The sequence below is a fragment of the Natator depressus genome, chromosome 1 (assembly GCF_965152275.1).
Source record: "Natator depressus isolate rNatDep1 chromosome 1, rNatDep2.hap1, whole genome shotgun sequence".
In the NCBI taxonomy this organism is placed as follows: Eukaryota; Metazoa; Chordata; order Testudines; family Cheloniidae; genus Natator; species Natator depressus.
In genome coordinates this window covers 107,565,188-107,581,297 of record NC_134234.1, presented here as the reverse complement: position 1 = coordinate 107,581,297, position 16,110 = coordinate 107,565,188, and the positions used below count along the sequence as shown (strand labels likewise).

General features: G+C 38.1%; 1 protein-coding gene across 1 annotated transcript in view; it reads left to right on the top strand.

Moving 5' to 3' along the window:
- The window catches only part of ANKRD10 (ankyrin repeat domain 10), a 53,483-nt gene that overhangs the window by 18,250 nt on the left and 19,123 nt on the right, over positions 1-16,110 (top strand). Inside the window, exon 4 of the mRNA XM_074963746.1 lies at positions 14,676-14,896. Within this exon, the coding sequence (XP_074819847.1) occupies positions 14,676-14,896 (221 nt within the window). The remainder of the gene's footprint in view (positions 1-14,675; positions 14,897-16,110) is intronic.

Sequence of the window (16,110 nt, the reverse complement as noted above, 5' to 3'; positions counted from 1 at the left end):
AAAATAAATACTATATGTTGCAGTCTAAACTGGACTAAGATTTGTATTATTTCCCTAATTGATGAAAGAAAATATGGGTCTCCATTCCTGTGTAAATTTTTAATTGTAAAACAATATTAAATGTACCCCATTGAAAATAGTTTGCCTTTTTTTGGTGGTATTTGCCTTCTCATATTAGCTGAATCATACTCTGTGCACAGGATGTCCTACATCCATAGAAATGATTGCTTCTAACTATGGTTTTCATGGATTCTTGAAGAGGGGGAAGCAGGTGGTCACAATGTCCTCATATGAGTGAAGAGGTTTGCTGTGTAACTGACTTATTAATATGGATAATGCCTTTTAAAGTAATCCATAATTGCTGGATTTTTATTAAAATGGCATAATAGCACAATTTATATATTTGTCAAAATTATGCACATTAAAAATAATGATGAAACAAGTATTCACAAAACTCTACAAAGAAAAGACTTCTTGGTGCCAGGTTTTCTTTTGACCTTTTAATATATCTTTTTCCAGACCCAAATTATTTTATAACTTCTAAAAATACACTTTTATAACATTTCACTCATTTTAAAAAGATACCCAAATATAAATGCTGAACACGCATTGATGGATAAATGGGAAAGAAATACACATCAGTATATCTGCTGTTATTAATGACCGTGATCATTTAAAACGGTTTCTGGCACTTTGCATCTGTGCATCATATCACACATTTCTGATCACATCATTCTTTTTCCTGTTTGTATGAACAGTTCAGGCTTCTGCAACTGCCATTTGAGCAGCCACGCTGTACTACTTCAATGACTCAGTCTTGAGTTGGATTGATGGAAGAGACCCCCTCCCCCCCCCCGGCCAATGGCCAATTGTTGATCCATCTGAATCCTGCTATGGTGGCGAGAGAACTCTTGACTTGAGATCATGGGGTAGTTTGATATGTGTTCATTCAGATGAACACGCTAAATCTTGCTATGGGCAGTTGTTTTGCTTAAATTGATAAAAAGGAAGAAATTCCACATGTTCTTTCTATACTGTGTTCTTGAAATATTCAGATATATTGTTCAGGGTTCTTGAATACCAAAATACAAGTGAAAGCTTCATTTGTTTGAGGAAGAGTTCTGTAAAATATTGTAGAAAAATAGTTTGTCATGCTGTCAAGCTGTCAAAGCCTGGTAGTGATGCGCCGGTACCATTGTCTATGGCCATTAGAGAAAAGTTACAGAGGAAAAAGTGTTTTCCTTCCTGGTTTGTGATAACTTAATTTGGTCTCCAAGGGAAGATATCGAAGTACTGAGGTAGACATGTAAATGGCCAAAGTCAAAATGAGACCAGTGGCATTTGAAACTGTGAAATCAGTAGTACATCTGCTTCTGTTGGGTGAATGACCTACATCACGATGATACTTTATGCATTCAGCTCTAGCTGACACAAAGATTTCAGCTACTTTCTCACCAGAACTGTTGCCTGATCTATTGATTATGTATTAATTCCCAGTTAGCATTCTGTGGTTTGCCAGGGCTCAGCCTTGAGCTTGAAAAGAGTTCTCAATATGACGAGAGCCCTGATGTGTACAGGAAAAATACTTACTTACACTTAGGAAGGGCCTTTTGACTTTGTAATATTTTTATCAATACAGTTAGCAAGATCTCTACCTACTTTACTGGGTTGGAGTGTTTGTGATAATTCAGAATGGTCAAGACTTCTGGCATCAAAGCATTCATATACTCACTCCATCCTTTGCAGAGAAACCCAAAGTGTCAGTCATTATCTTTCTTAATGTGTTATGCTGATGCCCGCTGTGCTTTAGTTCCTTTTCCTTAGTTGAATTTCCACACCCTTCTTCTAAGGTGTCCTGTTTTATAATAGGCTAACTTGTTCATTTCCCCTCATTAATAGTCACCATAATAACTTGTGGCGAGCATGTTGTTGACACTCTTTGTCTGCAAAATTCCAAAAACACACTAACCAGTTTTAACTTGTACATTGCTGATATTTAGGAATTATATATTGCAATGTGATACACATATTTGATGCAGCATTCTATCTTATGACAACTTCTGATCTGGGGTCAGTTACTAGATATAAATGTTACTTGCTTATATCAGGTATTTCTTTAGGCCTATGGCCTTGTCTGTCTAAACTAAATATTTTAGAGGCCTGTAGGCCCTTTGTTATAACATAATTAATGCTTCTATTACGTATATAGGGTTTCAAGTATGTGAAGTTGTTTATTCTTGGTCTCTTAGACTCCTGGAGTTCCGTAGCATATGCCCACAGTTGCATTTTTTAACATTTTTTTTCATTACCCAAATAATTTAACTACTATGCGTTCATTGTTGAATGGGAGCTTGCTATCATTAAGTATTCTTGTTGTGAAATGCTTCTCTTACATCACTTCTTCTCCAGTAGAGTATACCTGGCAATACTGGCACTCAGTATAGAAGAATTATCCTAGTGGTTTTGTTATGCCCAAATACTTCTAATTCTTATTGCTTATTTTCCATATTACTGTCATTTAAATGCTTCTTAGCACAGTGTTTCGTATTTATGGTAAACCACTACACAGACCTTTGCAAACTTTAGACCATCTTGTAGGTACCTCCTTTCCAAATTCAATTCCTCACCTTCCCTGTGGCATCTGTACCTCTGGGTTACTTAAAGTGATTTAGGACATTATCAAGAAGATGGAATCGAAATTAAACTGTTTTGTTACACAGATCTTGTTAGGGTCAATTTTAAAGAGGTTTTGAAAATACCAAAACCTTAAGCCTGACTGTGTATTCAGTAGAGAGACCAGACCACCAGGTTAATGTGCTCTTGGAGGCCTCTTTTGGTAAGTGGGGGCTGTTTCATTTTGGAGTAATGGGTGCTTTAAGCTTGGAAGCTTCCTTACATCACAGTCCATTAGGCTGGAGAGTCACACACATGGATAGCTGTAGTCAAGTCAGAAACTGAATGTGATTGGGCTTAGCCTCCTTGCCAGCCAAAAGTGACAGAGGACCTTTTTTCACAGCTGTAGTTATTTGGGTATTCAGTAATAGCAAAAAGTCCAGGAAAAAACTTGCCTTCAGATTCTATTAAGATAAGAATTGGGTGTCTTTTCTGGTAGCGGCATGCTCTTAAATATGAGGTAGGACAGCCATAGTTATCAGTATTATCAGATACAAATGAGAGATGCTGCCATTTGAGAGAGCATGCTTAAAGTCCATAGAGCAGTGGTTCTCAAACTGAGTCAGGCCCCCAAAGTGGGTCCCAACCCCATTTTAATGGGGTCGCCAGGGCTGGAGTTAGACTTGCTGGGGACCGAGTCCCACCGCCGGGGGCCAAGGCCAAAGCCCAAGGGCTTCAGCCCTGGGTGGCTAGGCTCAGGTTACAGGCCCCCGTCCTGGGGCTGAAACCCTTGGGCTTCGGTTTTGATTCCCCACCACCCGCCCCACTTGCTTGGATCGTATAGTAATTTTTGTTGTCAGAAAGGTGTTATGGTGCAATGAAGTTTGAGAACCCCTGCCATAGAGGAAAGGAAGTCCTCCATCCAAGCAACAACAGAAATCTTTTTCCATGCCCCTGCCTGGAACTCCACTGGAAAGGATATAGTATATTGGCATAAGCCTCATTGAATTGTTAACTGGTTTCTCATAAACTTCTTGATTCTTTTGCTTAGAAAAGGGAGTTTAGATGCTGCTGTGTGGTAATTTGCTACATTTTTTTTTTCCTCAAGTGAGGTTTAAGTACTTGCTCAATTGATTACTTGAAAGTACAGATAATAGGTTTTTGTCTTCAAAGAATATTGTTGATCATGGCTCTGGCTTCTTGGAGTGTTTTTAGGATTCCTTGTTGTGGAAATGGACTCCAAGATGGAACATATTGGGCTTGTTCTCAACATGCAGTTCTTCTTTAGATAGACTAATCCAGATGTAGGGGAACTTTTCTGTAAAATAAGTTGATAGTTACAACAGAAAGTGCTGGTTTCTGGAATCCAGTGGAGAGACCTCAGGATGACCAAGAGAATAGTGATTTGAAAATGTTCATTAGGGCGTTATTTTAGCAGCTGCTGTGGTGGGGAAATACACTGTTGGCCACAAAAATCAGGTTCTGACTAGCTGTTTGTAGGCCTGTGACAATAAGAGAAGGGGTAGAATTTGCTGTATTTGTTCTGCTGATACCCTCTGCCTGAGTGTATGATTTTAAACTCGTACCATATTTCACTGCAGCCTCTGTTGCTTTAATCTCTACAGGTAGTTTTTGCCAGGTTTGGTTTTGTCATATTTTTGTCTGCAGTTCTAATTTTGGCTTTCTCAACAGATCTGATAATGACTGAACTTACTCCAAAGAAACAACTGGCAAAGAAAAACATGAAACAGTCCCACAAACACAGAAATTTTAAGTTTAATTGGTGAAAAAAGGCTCTGAAAAACCTTTTGTGTCTGTGACTTCACTATAGCTTGTGTCTGTGACTTACATAAAAGCCTGACAGATGCTTTATCTCTGACAAAAGCATATCTGCCAACTGCCTAGAAGTACGTCACTGGCCACTGTTTTGAGAACCATTGCTTTAGTATATTAATACTCATATTTTAGAAGTTTGGTTTTTTTCTGTCTTGTTTTATGTATGGTAGTGTGTGGCAGAGCTTGGGGGTTTTTTGGTTTAGTTTTCTTTGAGTTTGTCATGAGAGAGTTCTTGCTCATCTAAATCTTGCTCATAAACCTTGCCAGTTTTGAACCCAGAAGGTCTTTTGTCAGATTAACTGTACATAATCACATCCAGTCATCTTGTTGCAGAAAGTATTCCAGTGCTCTCTGAATCTAAAAATCTTTCACCGCTAGTGGAAACTAGTGGATCTATCATTTGGTCTGTAATTAACTGCCATTTGTCCAATTTTGCATTGTATGTCTATTTCTTCACTTTCACTTGACATTTAAGAAAAGTTTCTCTAAGAAGATGACCTACATCAATCATATCATTTGTTCTACTTCATGTCCTCAATTTTTATGTTAAATACTCCCCTCAAGTATAACTTGTTTTCATATAGGTTATTGTCCAAGGGGGTTCCCACACCACATGATTCAGGCTTTCTGACATGAGAAATTTTCTTGGTTAAACTGTCTCTCTGTATTTTGCCGTTGGTCTTCTCTGTGTATATTGAGCAGTGTTGAGGTGATTGTTGTTGAAAACCATGCACAGCCTGTCCTTTTGTGGCATGTAAAAGCTCTGCTTCTTTTGCAGCAGCATTTTTACTATTAAGCTTCTCAGGTTTGTGTGTTGTCTTGATTTTTGAAAACTATTTGGTTGGTGGTCTTTCCTGATAGGGTTTGAGACTTCAAATACAACTTTCTTGCCTTTTGATAGATACAAACAAACACACACCCCTTGCAATTTCTACTTTGATGACACCTCCTTAACACACTTCCATTATAGAAATAAGTCTTAACTTGAATTTCTAATCTGTGTCTAGTCACTAAGTAGCTGCAGCAATAATATTTACTCTCTTCTGACTTGCTAATGTAGATCATCCAGTTTGACCTTGGTACATATATTTGACATAGCAGAAATGGCGGTACTTCATCAGTTGCATTTGTAACAAGTGGGTATTCTGTTGGAGCCTGGGTTTCTCTTTTACTCTATAACTTCTAGTATTCTCCTGTGAATGTTCCTTGGGGTCAATCTGGCAAAGTACTGTGGTGATGCTGTAAAGCATTGTTGAGCATTGCTGTTGACAATCTGGGAAGTCTCTGTGATCTTTTTCTTTTTTAGCGGAGAAAATCTTTTCCGTTATGGTGCAGTGCTTAGGTGAACAGGTTACCACTTTGAAAACTATTGTAGTCCCTTTTATCTGGTCTTTGAACAGTGTTTAGGAAACACTTATTGTGTAATACAGCATATGTGGAAAATCTGTCAATTACTGCTGAATGTTACAGCTCCATGGTTCCCAAGCTACCATGGCCCTGACATAGATTAATGTATGAGAATTGCCTTAGTAGAATGGCACTCCACTCCTCCTCCTAACACACTCTGTGTGGAGATGTAAGGGGAGACTGAGAATCTGGCCAATGATTTAAAAAATTTTAAAATAATTTTCATTAAAATTCAACCTTCATTATACCATGACACTGGATGTGAAATGAAAACTTGGCACCAACTTCTCATGTCTGGGTGTAGAAGCCCAGTATGTATTTCCACCAAAACATTTCACAACTTCTCCAGCAAATCTCAACTGCCATTAATTAAGAGTGTTTTTCCTTTTCTACTATCACTATCTGAAGAACATGCATTTTAAAAAATTATTTTGCAACTTCTGTACTTGGACACCAAAGGGTTAAAACATTTTAAGTTTAGTATTTTAAATATTTTGCTTTAGAAACTTTAGACTAGTATACTGATGTCTGTAGGAAAAGATTTTTCTCACTGTGGACATATTAGTGTTCTGATCCTTTTTTAATCCTTGTCTCTGCTAACTTTTGTATAAGCATAGTACTAATTCATTTGAGATACAGCATATTAAATTTAAAGTAACTGAAGCCATGAGTTGATCAGTAGTTTTTAGCCCATACTATTTAAATTTCGTCAAAGAACTTCACAATTAAATTGGCTTCAGCATGAAAGTAGTAATGTTTAAAAGCCAGAAAGGCTCTGTGTCTCATTGTTAAGGTGGTCACATGGTGATGGCTTAAACACAATGACTAACGTGCTACTGCACTCTATGTATGTTAATGTAACTTTTAATCTTAATGTTGCCTGCAAATATGTGATCCCTTATGATATAAGTTTCCTGTTTATGCACCATTGCCCGTTTAAATCAAACAGAAGATTCTGAAACTGTAAAAACTACACATGTCAATGTTTTACAGCTACGTAATTCGAATTGACTTGATTTTTTCAAGTAATCCTAGAAAGGGGGAGCATTCCATATAGAAACTGCTGAAACTGCCACAGGTGCTTCTCCGAAAACCTTACAGTTGTGGCATTGAATGTTCAGTATCGCTTCCTTTCTGCACACAAGGCATACTGTTGAGGTATTTGTTGCGGTGATTGGTTTTAATGCTAATCTAGGAATTCAGATATAGAATCTATAGATTTGCATGCTTTTGCTTACCCTAATTTACAATATCTACATTTTTATTTGTAAACTAACAATAAGTAAATTGAGATCAGTATTTTTTAACAGAAGTATTACATTGATATACAAAAACTGTGGTTTATTTTCTAGATTGTCACATGGCATTAACAAAGAATAGGTGATGTGATAATCACTCTTTAAAATGGTAGTTTCAGGGAATTTTATATATATATTTTTTTTATATTAAAAAGTTGGATTATTTTTTGTAGCAAATACTTGCTCTATTTTCTAAAGGATGTGACATTATAAGTGGAAGATTCCTTGAGGTACATCTTTTAAGACTTCTTACAACTATTAAACTCACTCTTTTCCCCAAGACAGCAAAAATCTGGTCACTTGCAGGAAAGAATTTGATCACACGTTTCTTTTTAGTAAATTCAGTTGCAGCATGAAGCTCTTCAAAAAGTAAAGTGTTTTTACTGTAGGAGAAAAATGGAAACTCAAAACATGAGTGAAAACCACAAACCTCTTTCATACCAAGAGACGTTATAGTTCTGAAGATACCTCGTGTTGCATGAAGCAAAATGATCAGGTGAAAGGGAAGAACTCTGTTGCTGAATGTTGTCCGTAACTCTTCAGGAGAAGGTATACAAATAAATGTATTTCTCAAGTCAGAGGATTTAAGCATTTAAATTCAAAAACATGCACAGTTTATGTATAAAATTCCTGTGTTGCCAAATAGCTCAAGAAATGTAAAATGTAAACAAGCAAACATGGCAGTCATCCAGTTTTATTCATGTTTAGACTATACCTCTCATGTAATTAAATTTCTCGTTTGGTTTCTCCATCTTGTATAGCCTCTTTCTGAGAGTTCTCTCTCCATTGTATTCATCCTTACTTTCCAGAGCAAAATGGAAATATCTGTCTTTACATTAATCCAAGACTTTTGGAGTAAAGTCTTCGGGGAAAATCAATGTCAAACTTGAAACATTTCCACAAGAAAGAACCTAAATGTTGCTCATCTGTTTGCAGGAATTAAGGAGTTGCTTTTAAATAGACGCCAGACATAACTGTTCTTTAAATACAGAGTGACTTGACCTTCTGATTTAATAAAGAGGCACATCTAAAGTTAACTAAAAGTTCCTTGTCATATTTGCCAGTTCAGCTCTATGCGTCTCTCAGTAGGGTAGATGGGCCAAAAAGGAATCAGAACGTTCATGTCATTAGAGCTGCCTTTGTAGTGAAGTTTCCATTCTGCTCCTAAAGATGGACTGAGCTCCTTCAGAGAAGTCCTCCATTTCTTGGATAGAAAAAGGGTTGTGTGGATTTGTTTTGTTTTTTGTGTGTGAATAATTAGGCCAGTCTTGGAAAGTTCTTACCTAGAGCAAGTAAACCTTTTGATACGCAACTTAATGAAGACATTTTTATCATACATAATACAGTAAAAGTTTGAGGAATATAACTTATGATTGGGCTGGCCAAGTTACAGTAGTTTTTCAAGGCTAAATTAGTCCCAGTCTTTCTGCTTCGCTATTCTTCTCTCTCTTCTCCCCCCCCCCCCCCCCCCCGGGTTACTTCTTGTTTGGATCCCTTCTAAGGAAAGTGTTTTGTGTTGTTTCTCATCCTCCTCAAAACTTTGTCAGTTGGGTAACAAGTTGCTCTGAAGGGAAAGCATGCCCCTGTCTACAAGCCTAAGTTCATAGAATCAGACAAATATAGGACTGGAAAGGACCTTGAGAGGTCATCTAGTCCAACCCCCTGGCCTGGGGCAGGACCAAGTAAACCTAAACTGTCCCTTAGAAACCCCAGTGACAGGGGTTCCATAACCTCCCTTGGAAGCCTGTTCCAATGCTTAACTATCCATGTATTTAGAAAGTTTTTCCTAGTATCTAACCTAAATGTCTTTTGCTGCAGATTAAGCTCATTACTATTTTTTCCACCTTCAGTGAGCATGGTTAACAATTGGTCACTATTTTCTTTATAACAGTCCTTAACATATTTGAAGAGTGTTATCAGGTTTCCCCTCAATCTTCTTTAGTCCAAACTTAACATGCCTAGTTTTCTTAGCCTTCATCATTTTTGATGCTCGCCTCTGGACTCTCTCCGCATCTTCCCTAAAGAGTGATTCCCACAACTGAACACAGTACTCTAGCTGAGTAGACAGGGACAGTTACATCCTGTGTCCTACATATGACACTTCTGTTAATACACTCCAGAATATTTTTTTTTCAACTACATCACACTGTTGACTCTTATTCAATTTGTGATCCATTATAACCCCCAGATCTTTTTCAGCAGTATTACTGTCTAGCCAGTTAGTCCCCCACGTTGTAGTTGAGCATTTGATTTTTTTTGTTTTTTCCTTCTTTAAAAATAGTATTTTGTACTTGTCTTTATTGAATTTCATCTTGTCGATTTCAAGTCAGTTCTCCAGTTTGTCAAGCTTGTTTTGAATTCTAATTCTGGCCTCTAAAGTGCTTGCAACCCTTCCCATCTGTAGATTTCATAAGCAAACTCCTCATTCCATTATCCAAATCATTAATGAAGATATCACATAGTGATGGACCCCTGCTGGACTCCGTCAGATACATTTTCCCAGTCTGACAGTGAACCATTGATAACTACTCTGGGTATGGTCTTTCAACCAGTTGTGTACCCACTTTATAGTAATTTCATCTAGACCACATTTCTCTAGTTGGTTTATGAAACTCTCATGTGGGATTGTGTCAAAAGCCATATTAAAACCAAGATATCAGATCAATAGCTACACCCCCATCCTCTAGGCCAGTAGCTTTGTCAAAAGCAAATTGGATTGGTTTGGCATGATTTGTTCTTGACTAATTCACGTTGGCTATTACTTATCCTTTTATCATCTAGGTGCTTAAAAATTGATGTTTAATCATTTTGTTCCAATATTTTTCCAGGTATTGAAGTTAGGCTTGACAGGTCTATAATTCATCAGGTCCTCTTTATTCACCTTTTTTAAAGGTAGGTACTATGTTTGCCCTTTTCCAGTAGCCTGAGATCTGACTCCCCGATCTTCCATGAGCTCTCAAAGGTCCTATTTTGACTTATATTGGTTCCCTCTTGTTGCTAATATTAATTATGTTGAGTGTCTGGTCACCATTAATCTTTTTAGCAAAGACTGAAGCAAAATAAGCATTAAACAGCTTAGCCTTCTTAATGTCATCTGTTGTTAGTTCTTTTTCCCCATCAAGTAGTGGACTTACACTTTTCTTTGTTTCTCACTTGCTCCTAATGTATTTATAGAATCTTCTCTTACTGATTTTTTGTGTCTGTTCCTGGATGTAACTCCTTTTGTGCCTTTCTGATTGTGCATGTACATGCTTGCTATTATTTTTTACTCCTCCTTAGAAATTTGTCCATGTTTCCACTTTCTGTAGGATTCCTTTCATTTTTCAGGTAGTTAAAGAGCTCCTGGTTGGAGCAATATTGGCTTCTTACTATTCTTCTTATCTTTTCTTTGCATCAGGATAGTTTGCTGTTGTGCTTCTGATATTGTCTCTGAGAAACCACTAGCTCTCCTGAGCTTTTTCCCCGCCTTAGATTGTTTTCCTATGGGACCTAACCTACCAGTTATCTGAATTTTAGTCTGCTCTTTTTTTAAAATCCATTGTCCTAATTCTGCTCTTGCCACTCCTTCCTTTCCTTAGAATTGTGAAAGCTGTCATTTCATGATCACTTTTTCCCAAACTGCCTTCCGACTTCAGATTTGTAACTAATTCCTTCTTGTTAATCTGAATCAATTCTAAAGGGCTGTCCCCCTGGTTGGTTACTTCAGCTTGTGAAACAAGAAGTTGGCCCCAGTATATTCCAAGAATTTATTTGGCATTTTGTGTTTTGCTGCATTACTTTTCCAACAGGTGTCTACATGATTAAATCCCCCCCTTATTATCTTTGAATATTTCTGTAGTTTGTTCTACAAGTTTAGTTCATCCTCTTTACAGCCTTTTGAGACACTTGTCAGATTGGATTCCATATTCTGTGTTGTAAAATTATAAGTACAACAGTCCCATCACACTGCCATCACTAGCAGGAATCTTTAACCAATGCCTTTGGGCTCTTTTGAAAGAGATGTCAGAGCCCAAGGTTCAGGCCTATCCGGGTTTGGTCAGAGCCATGTCTAAAATTTGGTTTCAGAGTGTTCTGTAGTGTTCTAAAAATTTGGGACAGTAGATCAGGGGAAACCTGAAGTCTGATAGAACTCCCTTCCCTGTTGTCCATAGATTGGCATGTATTCTTAAAATTTCTTTGTCCTTCAGGGTTTGATCCATTAAGTCAGGGATGGTGTCCCTAGCCTCTGCTTGTCAGAAGGTGGGAATGGGTGGTTACCTGTTCTGTTGATTCCCTCTCTGGCACCTGGCATTGGCCACTGTCGGAAGATAGGATACTGGGCTAGATGGACCTTTGGTCTGACCCCATATGGCCATTGTTATGTTCTTAAGGCCTTGTTAGAATCGGTGGTGTTTATGAAGATTTACTGCTTTTTCAAGTAGGTATGAGAGTGTGAAGTAGTCTCTTCATCAGTTGACCAGGCACCTCTGATTGCATCATGGCCGAGAATGAGTCACTTTAGAGAAATAATCTACCTTGTATTCCTTAGTACTAGCCTCCAGTAAGTCTTCTAGTTGGAAACAGTTTAGCCTCTTTTCTGTTTTTCAGTGAACCCTGGTATACAGTCACATTCCACAATCTTGGATTTGCCTTCTATTTCCCAGTCATCTATACTAATTCAGAAATTGATACTGGTCATTTAGTTACTGTTCAGTGGTAAGAGGCACAGTCCACCTCACTTAATAGTTAAAAGGAGTATTCAGCTTGCCACTCTACCCCTCTTTCCCTTCCTGTTAGAGGAAGCATAGAACTCTGATTGACTCTCATCTGGAAATGTCTTTTGGAGACTTTAATATAGGAGCTCGGATCATAATGACTTGAGAAGCAAGTTGTAGCCAGACCCTTGGACACACAGTGTAAGGAAAGGTATAAAGTGTAAGGAAAGGCAGGGTATGCCGCAGTGAGTCACTCCCATCCCTCTACAGGATCTGGACATAGTTAGTGTTTTATGTTCATGTTAGCACAAGTGATGGGCAGAGCTAGCTACCAACATCTCTGAAAATCTGCAGCACCACTGGCTAGCCACGGAAGAGAATACCTACTGCAGCCTCTGAAGGGGTATAGAAAGAGGATGTGCTTGCTCCCAAGGTGGTATAGACCAGGTCGGCACCAGCCCCCATCCAAGCCAGTGCTTTTAAAGGTACAGTGGAGCTCTTAGTTTTTTTAATATGTAGTCATGCTCTGACTCAGGGCCTTTAGAAGATTCTGTGAGAATATTGCGATTCATTGTCTACCGAGATTCCTTTCAGTGGTGGATGGCAGCAGCTTTCACCAGTCTTTTCCATTACATTGCTTGGAAAACCCATTTGCTTGCTTGATGAAGGTTAATTTTGCACCTGTAAGGTGTGTGACCTCTATCCAAATCCTATAACTATAATAATCCCTATGGTTCTTTCCTGTCTGTTCCATGCAGATTGCTAATTGAGTATTTTAAGTCTTTCCATCAGTTAGCTTCCATTAGTATTTCAGAGTGCTGTGGCTTCTTTGTCACTTTGTGCTCTTGTCAACAAACTTCCCTTCTAGATATGTCTAAGAAAAGATACCCAAACTTGGTAGGCCTGTTTAGGTTTATTTTTGACTAGGTTTTTTTATTCTTTGATGGTCTCTTTTGGATTCTTGGAACCCCCTCAGTCAATTCCAGTTTCTGTCCACTTCTTTCTTCCCATTACTAGCCTCCTTAAGTAGGGAATTCCCATTTGCTTTATTTAGTTAAGATCTGACTGGAAGTTTTCAACACCCCACCCCTCCACCCCCCAATGTATTTATGAGCTCTTTGGTGCAGCTACCGGATTTTTGTTGTTGTTGTTTTTTTTTTATAGTACCTAGCACATCAGGGCCCCTAGGTGCTACTGCAATACTACTACTAGTAGTAGTCTGATAGCTCTTTCATAGAAGGCAAAGTGCCTGGACCTTCAAGTTAGGGAGAAACCATTCTTTAAAAAAAAAAAAAAAAAAAAATTCTGACTAGTTCTGTCTTCACTTTCTCTTCTCCCCCATTAATTTAAATAGTTTGGGAATTAGTAACTTAACACCTCTTTCAGGAAAATGAAAGTAGTTGTGCCCTTCTGCAGTCCTGCCATGTGGTGTTAAAGGCCTAAGCATTTTAATTTATACATCTTCCACCTGGATAGTCTTTCTTGCCCCCTCCACCACTTTGGGAAATGCTGGTGTAGCTCTTCTTACCATTTTACCCTCCTTTCTTTACTGCTTAGAGCAGTGAAATAGTTTAATAACGTTTTTAAATGTCAACATTGTTATTTAGCATTATTTAACATTATTCTACGTATGTCACATTGGTATAATTTAGAGCCTGTCTATAACTTGCTCAGTTCCTTTGTTTTCATGTATTTGGCAAGAGCAATTTATTATACTTCACGGGAATTTCAACAAAGGAGCCAGTTCAATGGATTGGCTATGTTAATCTCTTAAATTATCCCTCTGTTGGTCCCTCTGCTTATTTTCAGGAACTTAAAGTAATAAGCTTCTTGCCCAAACTACGAAATCTAAGAAGTAAAGATCCAGTTTTCTGGCTGGGAAGTTTTGTTTCACAGTGTATCTAGTTAGGAAAGATTCATCAGCATTCTCTGTTCCTCCCTCTAATTCTGCTGCTGCCAACTCCCTTTGTCTACACTTTTTTGTAGCAACATTTTCTTATTACACTTTAATGTTCATATTTCTAAAGACAGGCTTACTGTTGTCAGAGGCCATTCATGTAAATGCTTATCAGTGGGGAAGGGCAAAGGGAGAACTCTTTCAAATTGAAACTTTCGTCTGTAACTGTGGATGTCCTAGCTGGCTTTATTTAATTCATAATCCTTGCTAAATTAGAAAATTCAATGCCAGTGTTCCATCTTGGACCAATCTTGAGCCAAATAACAGAAGAAGTCCCCAGCATTTATAATGTCACACACTTTGAAATAAGAAACAAGAGCAAAAAACAAATCCTAAGGAAAGCCTAACTAAGCATAGCTTTTATATTTTATTGTTAGGAAGATGAGTGATGTTAATTATTGTTGTCTTAGATACCGGAATGCCATGGACAATTGCTAAGTCATGTTAAGTTTGTTTTAAGGGTGGTTTTTACTCAAGATAAAGAAATAGATTGTCAAAATAAGCTGCAGAAGGTGATAGATTTCAAGATTTAGATTTAGGAGTCTGAAGTCTGTGTAAAGGTCAGATGCTTCAGACTGTAATTTAGAAATTAAGCATTTTGAGATGTTTAAATAGGAAGATGCTTTTTTAAAGGCACATAGTATATTGATTTTATTGAAAAGTATATTGTCTCCCAAATTTTGCTTAGAAGCCAGATATGTGCAAAGAGCTAAGTTAGTTTTATAACTAAGATTGATAAATAATTCCTTAATGGAAATTTGCTAAGTTCTTTCTCTCTCATCACCTGCAGATAGTTAGTCAGTAAGAGCAGCAGCAGCAGTCAAGGTGGGTTGATGAATGAGTGTAATTCAGTTTCTTTGTATTGTGCAGCTTGAGAAATGCCAGTGGACTGACAGCAGCAGATCTTGCACATACCCAGGGTTTCCAAGAGTGTGCCCAGTTTCTCTTGAACCTCCAGAACTGTCACCTGAACCGTTTCTTTAGCAATGGCACGTTAAATGGAGGTCCCAATCCAGTCAATGGTGGGACAAGTCGAAAGAGATCCTTTGAAGATGTGGATTCTGCTGGAGTAAAGAAAGCTAGGATTGAAGGTGAGACTTCAGAGGTAAAAGTGGGAGGGGCAATATCACTGACTGTGAGAATAAGAGAAGGTACTCCGGGCTCGAAAGTTTATTTTTGACATCCCTAAAAAGGGATACATGAATCAAATATGAATAAAACAATTATGAAAACAAGACTGGTGGCCTCCTTAAAGAATTACCTTTGAACGTTCCCACTCTTAGCGAGTACATGCCTCACTTCTGCAAGTCCCAGAGCTAAATGGACAGGAAGTAACTTGGAAGGAATGTGTGCACTCTCTTCTGACTCAGATGTTGATTCATAAAAGGACTTTTGGCGTCTTTCTGTCATAAAGAATATATAGTCATAGAAATATAGGGCTAGAATGGACTTGTAGAAGTCATCAGATCCAGACCCCTGTGCTGATGCAGAACCTAGTAAATGTAGACCATCCCTGACTGATGTTTGTCTAACCTGTTCTTAAAAACCTCTAATGATGTGGGTTCCACAACCTCCCTTGGAAGTCTATTCCAGTGCTTAACTAACCTTGGAATCAAAGATTTTTTTTTTTCCCCCCCTCCTAATATCTAACGTATATCTCCCTTGGAGCAGATTAAGCCCATTATTACTTATCCTACCCCAGTGGACATGGAGAACAATTGATCACCATCTTCTTTATAACAACCCTTAACATATTTGAACACTATTATCAGGTTAACCCAGTATTTTAACATTTACTCATGGATCAAGTTTTCTAAATCTTTTTATCATTTTGTTGCTCTCATCTGGACAGTTTCTAATTTTGTCTACATCATTTTCCTAAAGCGTGACATCTAGAATTGGACATAGCCTCACCAGTGCCAGTAGAGCAGGACATCTGCCTCGCTTGTCTTACAATGCGGGAGGTAATTGTCCAGTCCTGCTTGGCACTGGTGAGGCCTTAGGTGGAATACTGTGTCCAATTCATAACCATCAATCTATAACCAGCATTTGTTTGTTCTTCAACTGTTTGCCATTGCCTAGTTCTTGCTTAATATAATATATGTAATGTTGACTGCCTTCTCAATAGGAGTTGTGTGCTTAGCCATAAGGCCTTCTTAAAGTACCCAGAATATAAATAGCTGCCCTCACAAACAATCCCACTGTTTTTCTGTCTGCCGTATGCCGTAGTTGGGAACATTTTCCTTTCCCTTCAGCATTATGCAGTACTTCCCAAAAAATCCTACATAAATAGTTTAATGGTTTG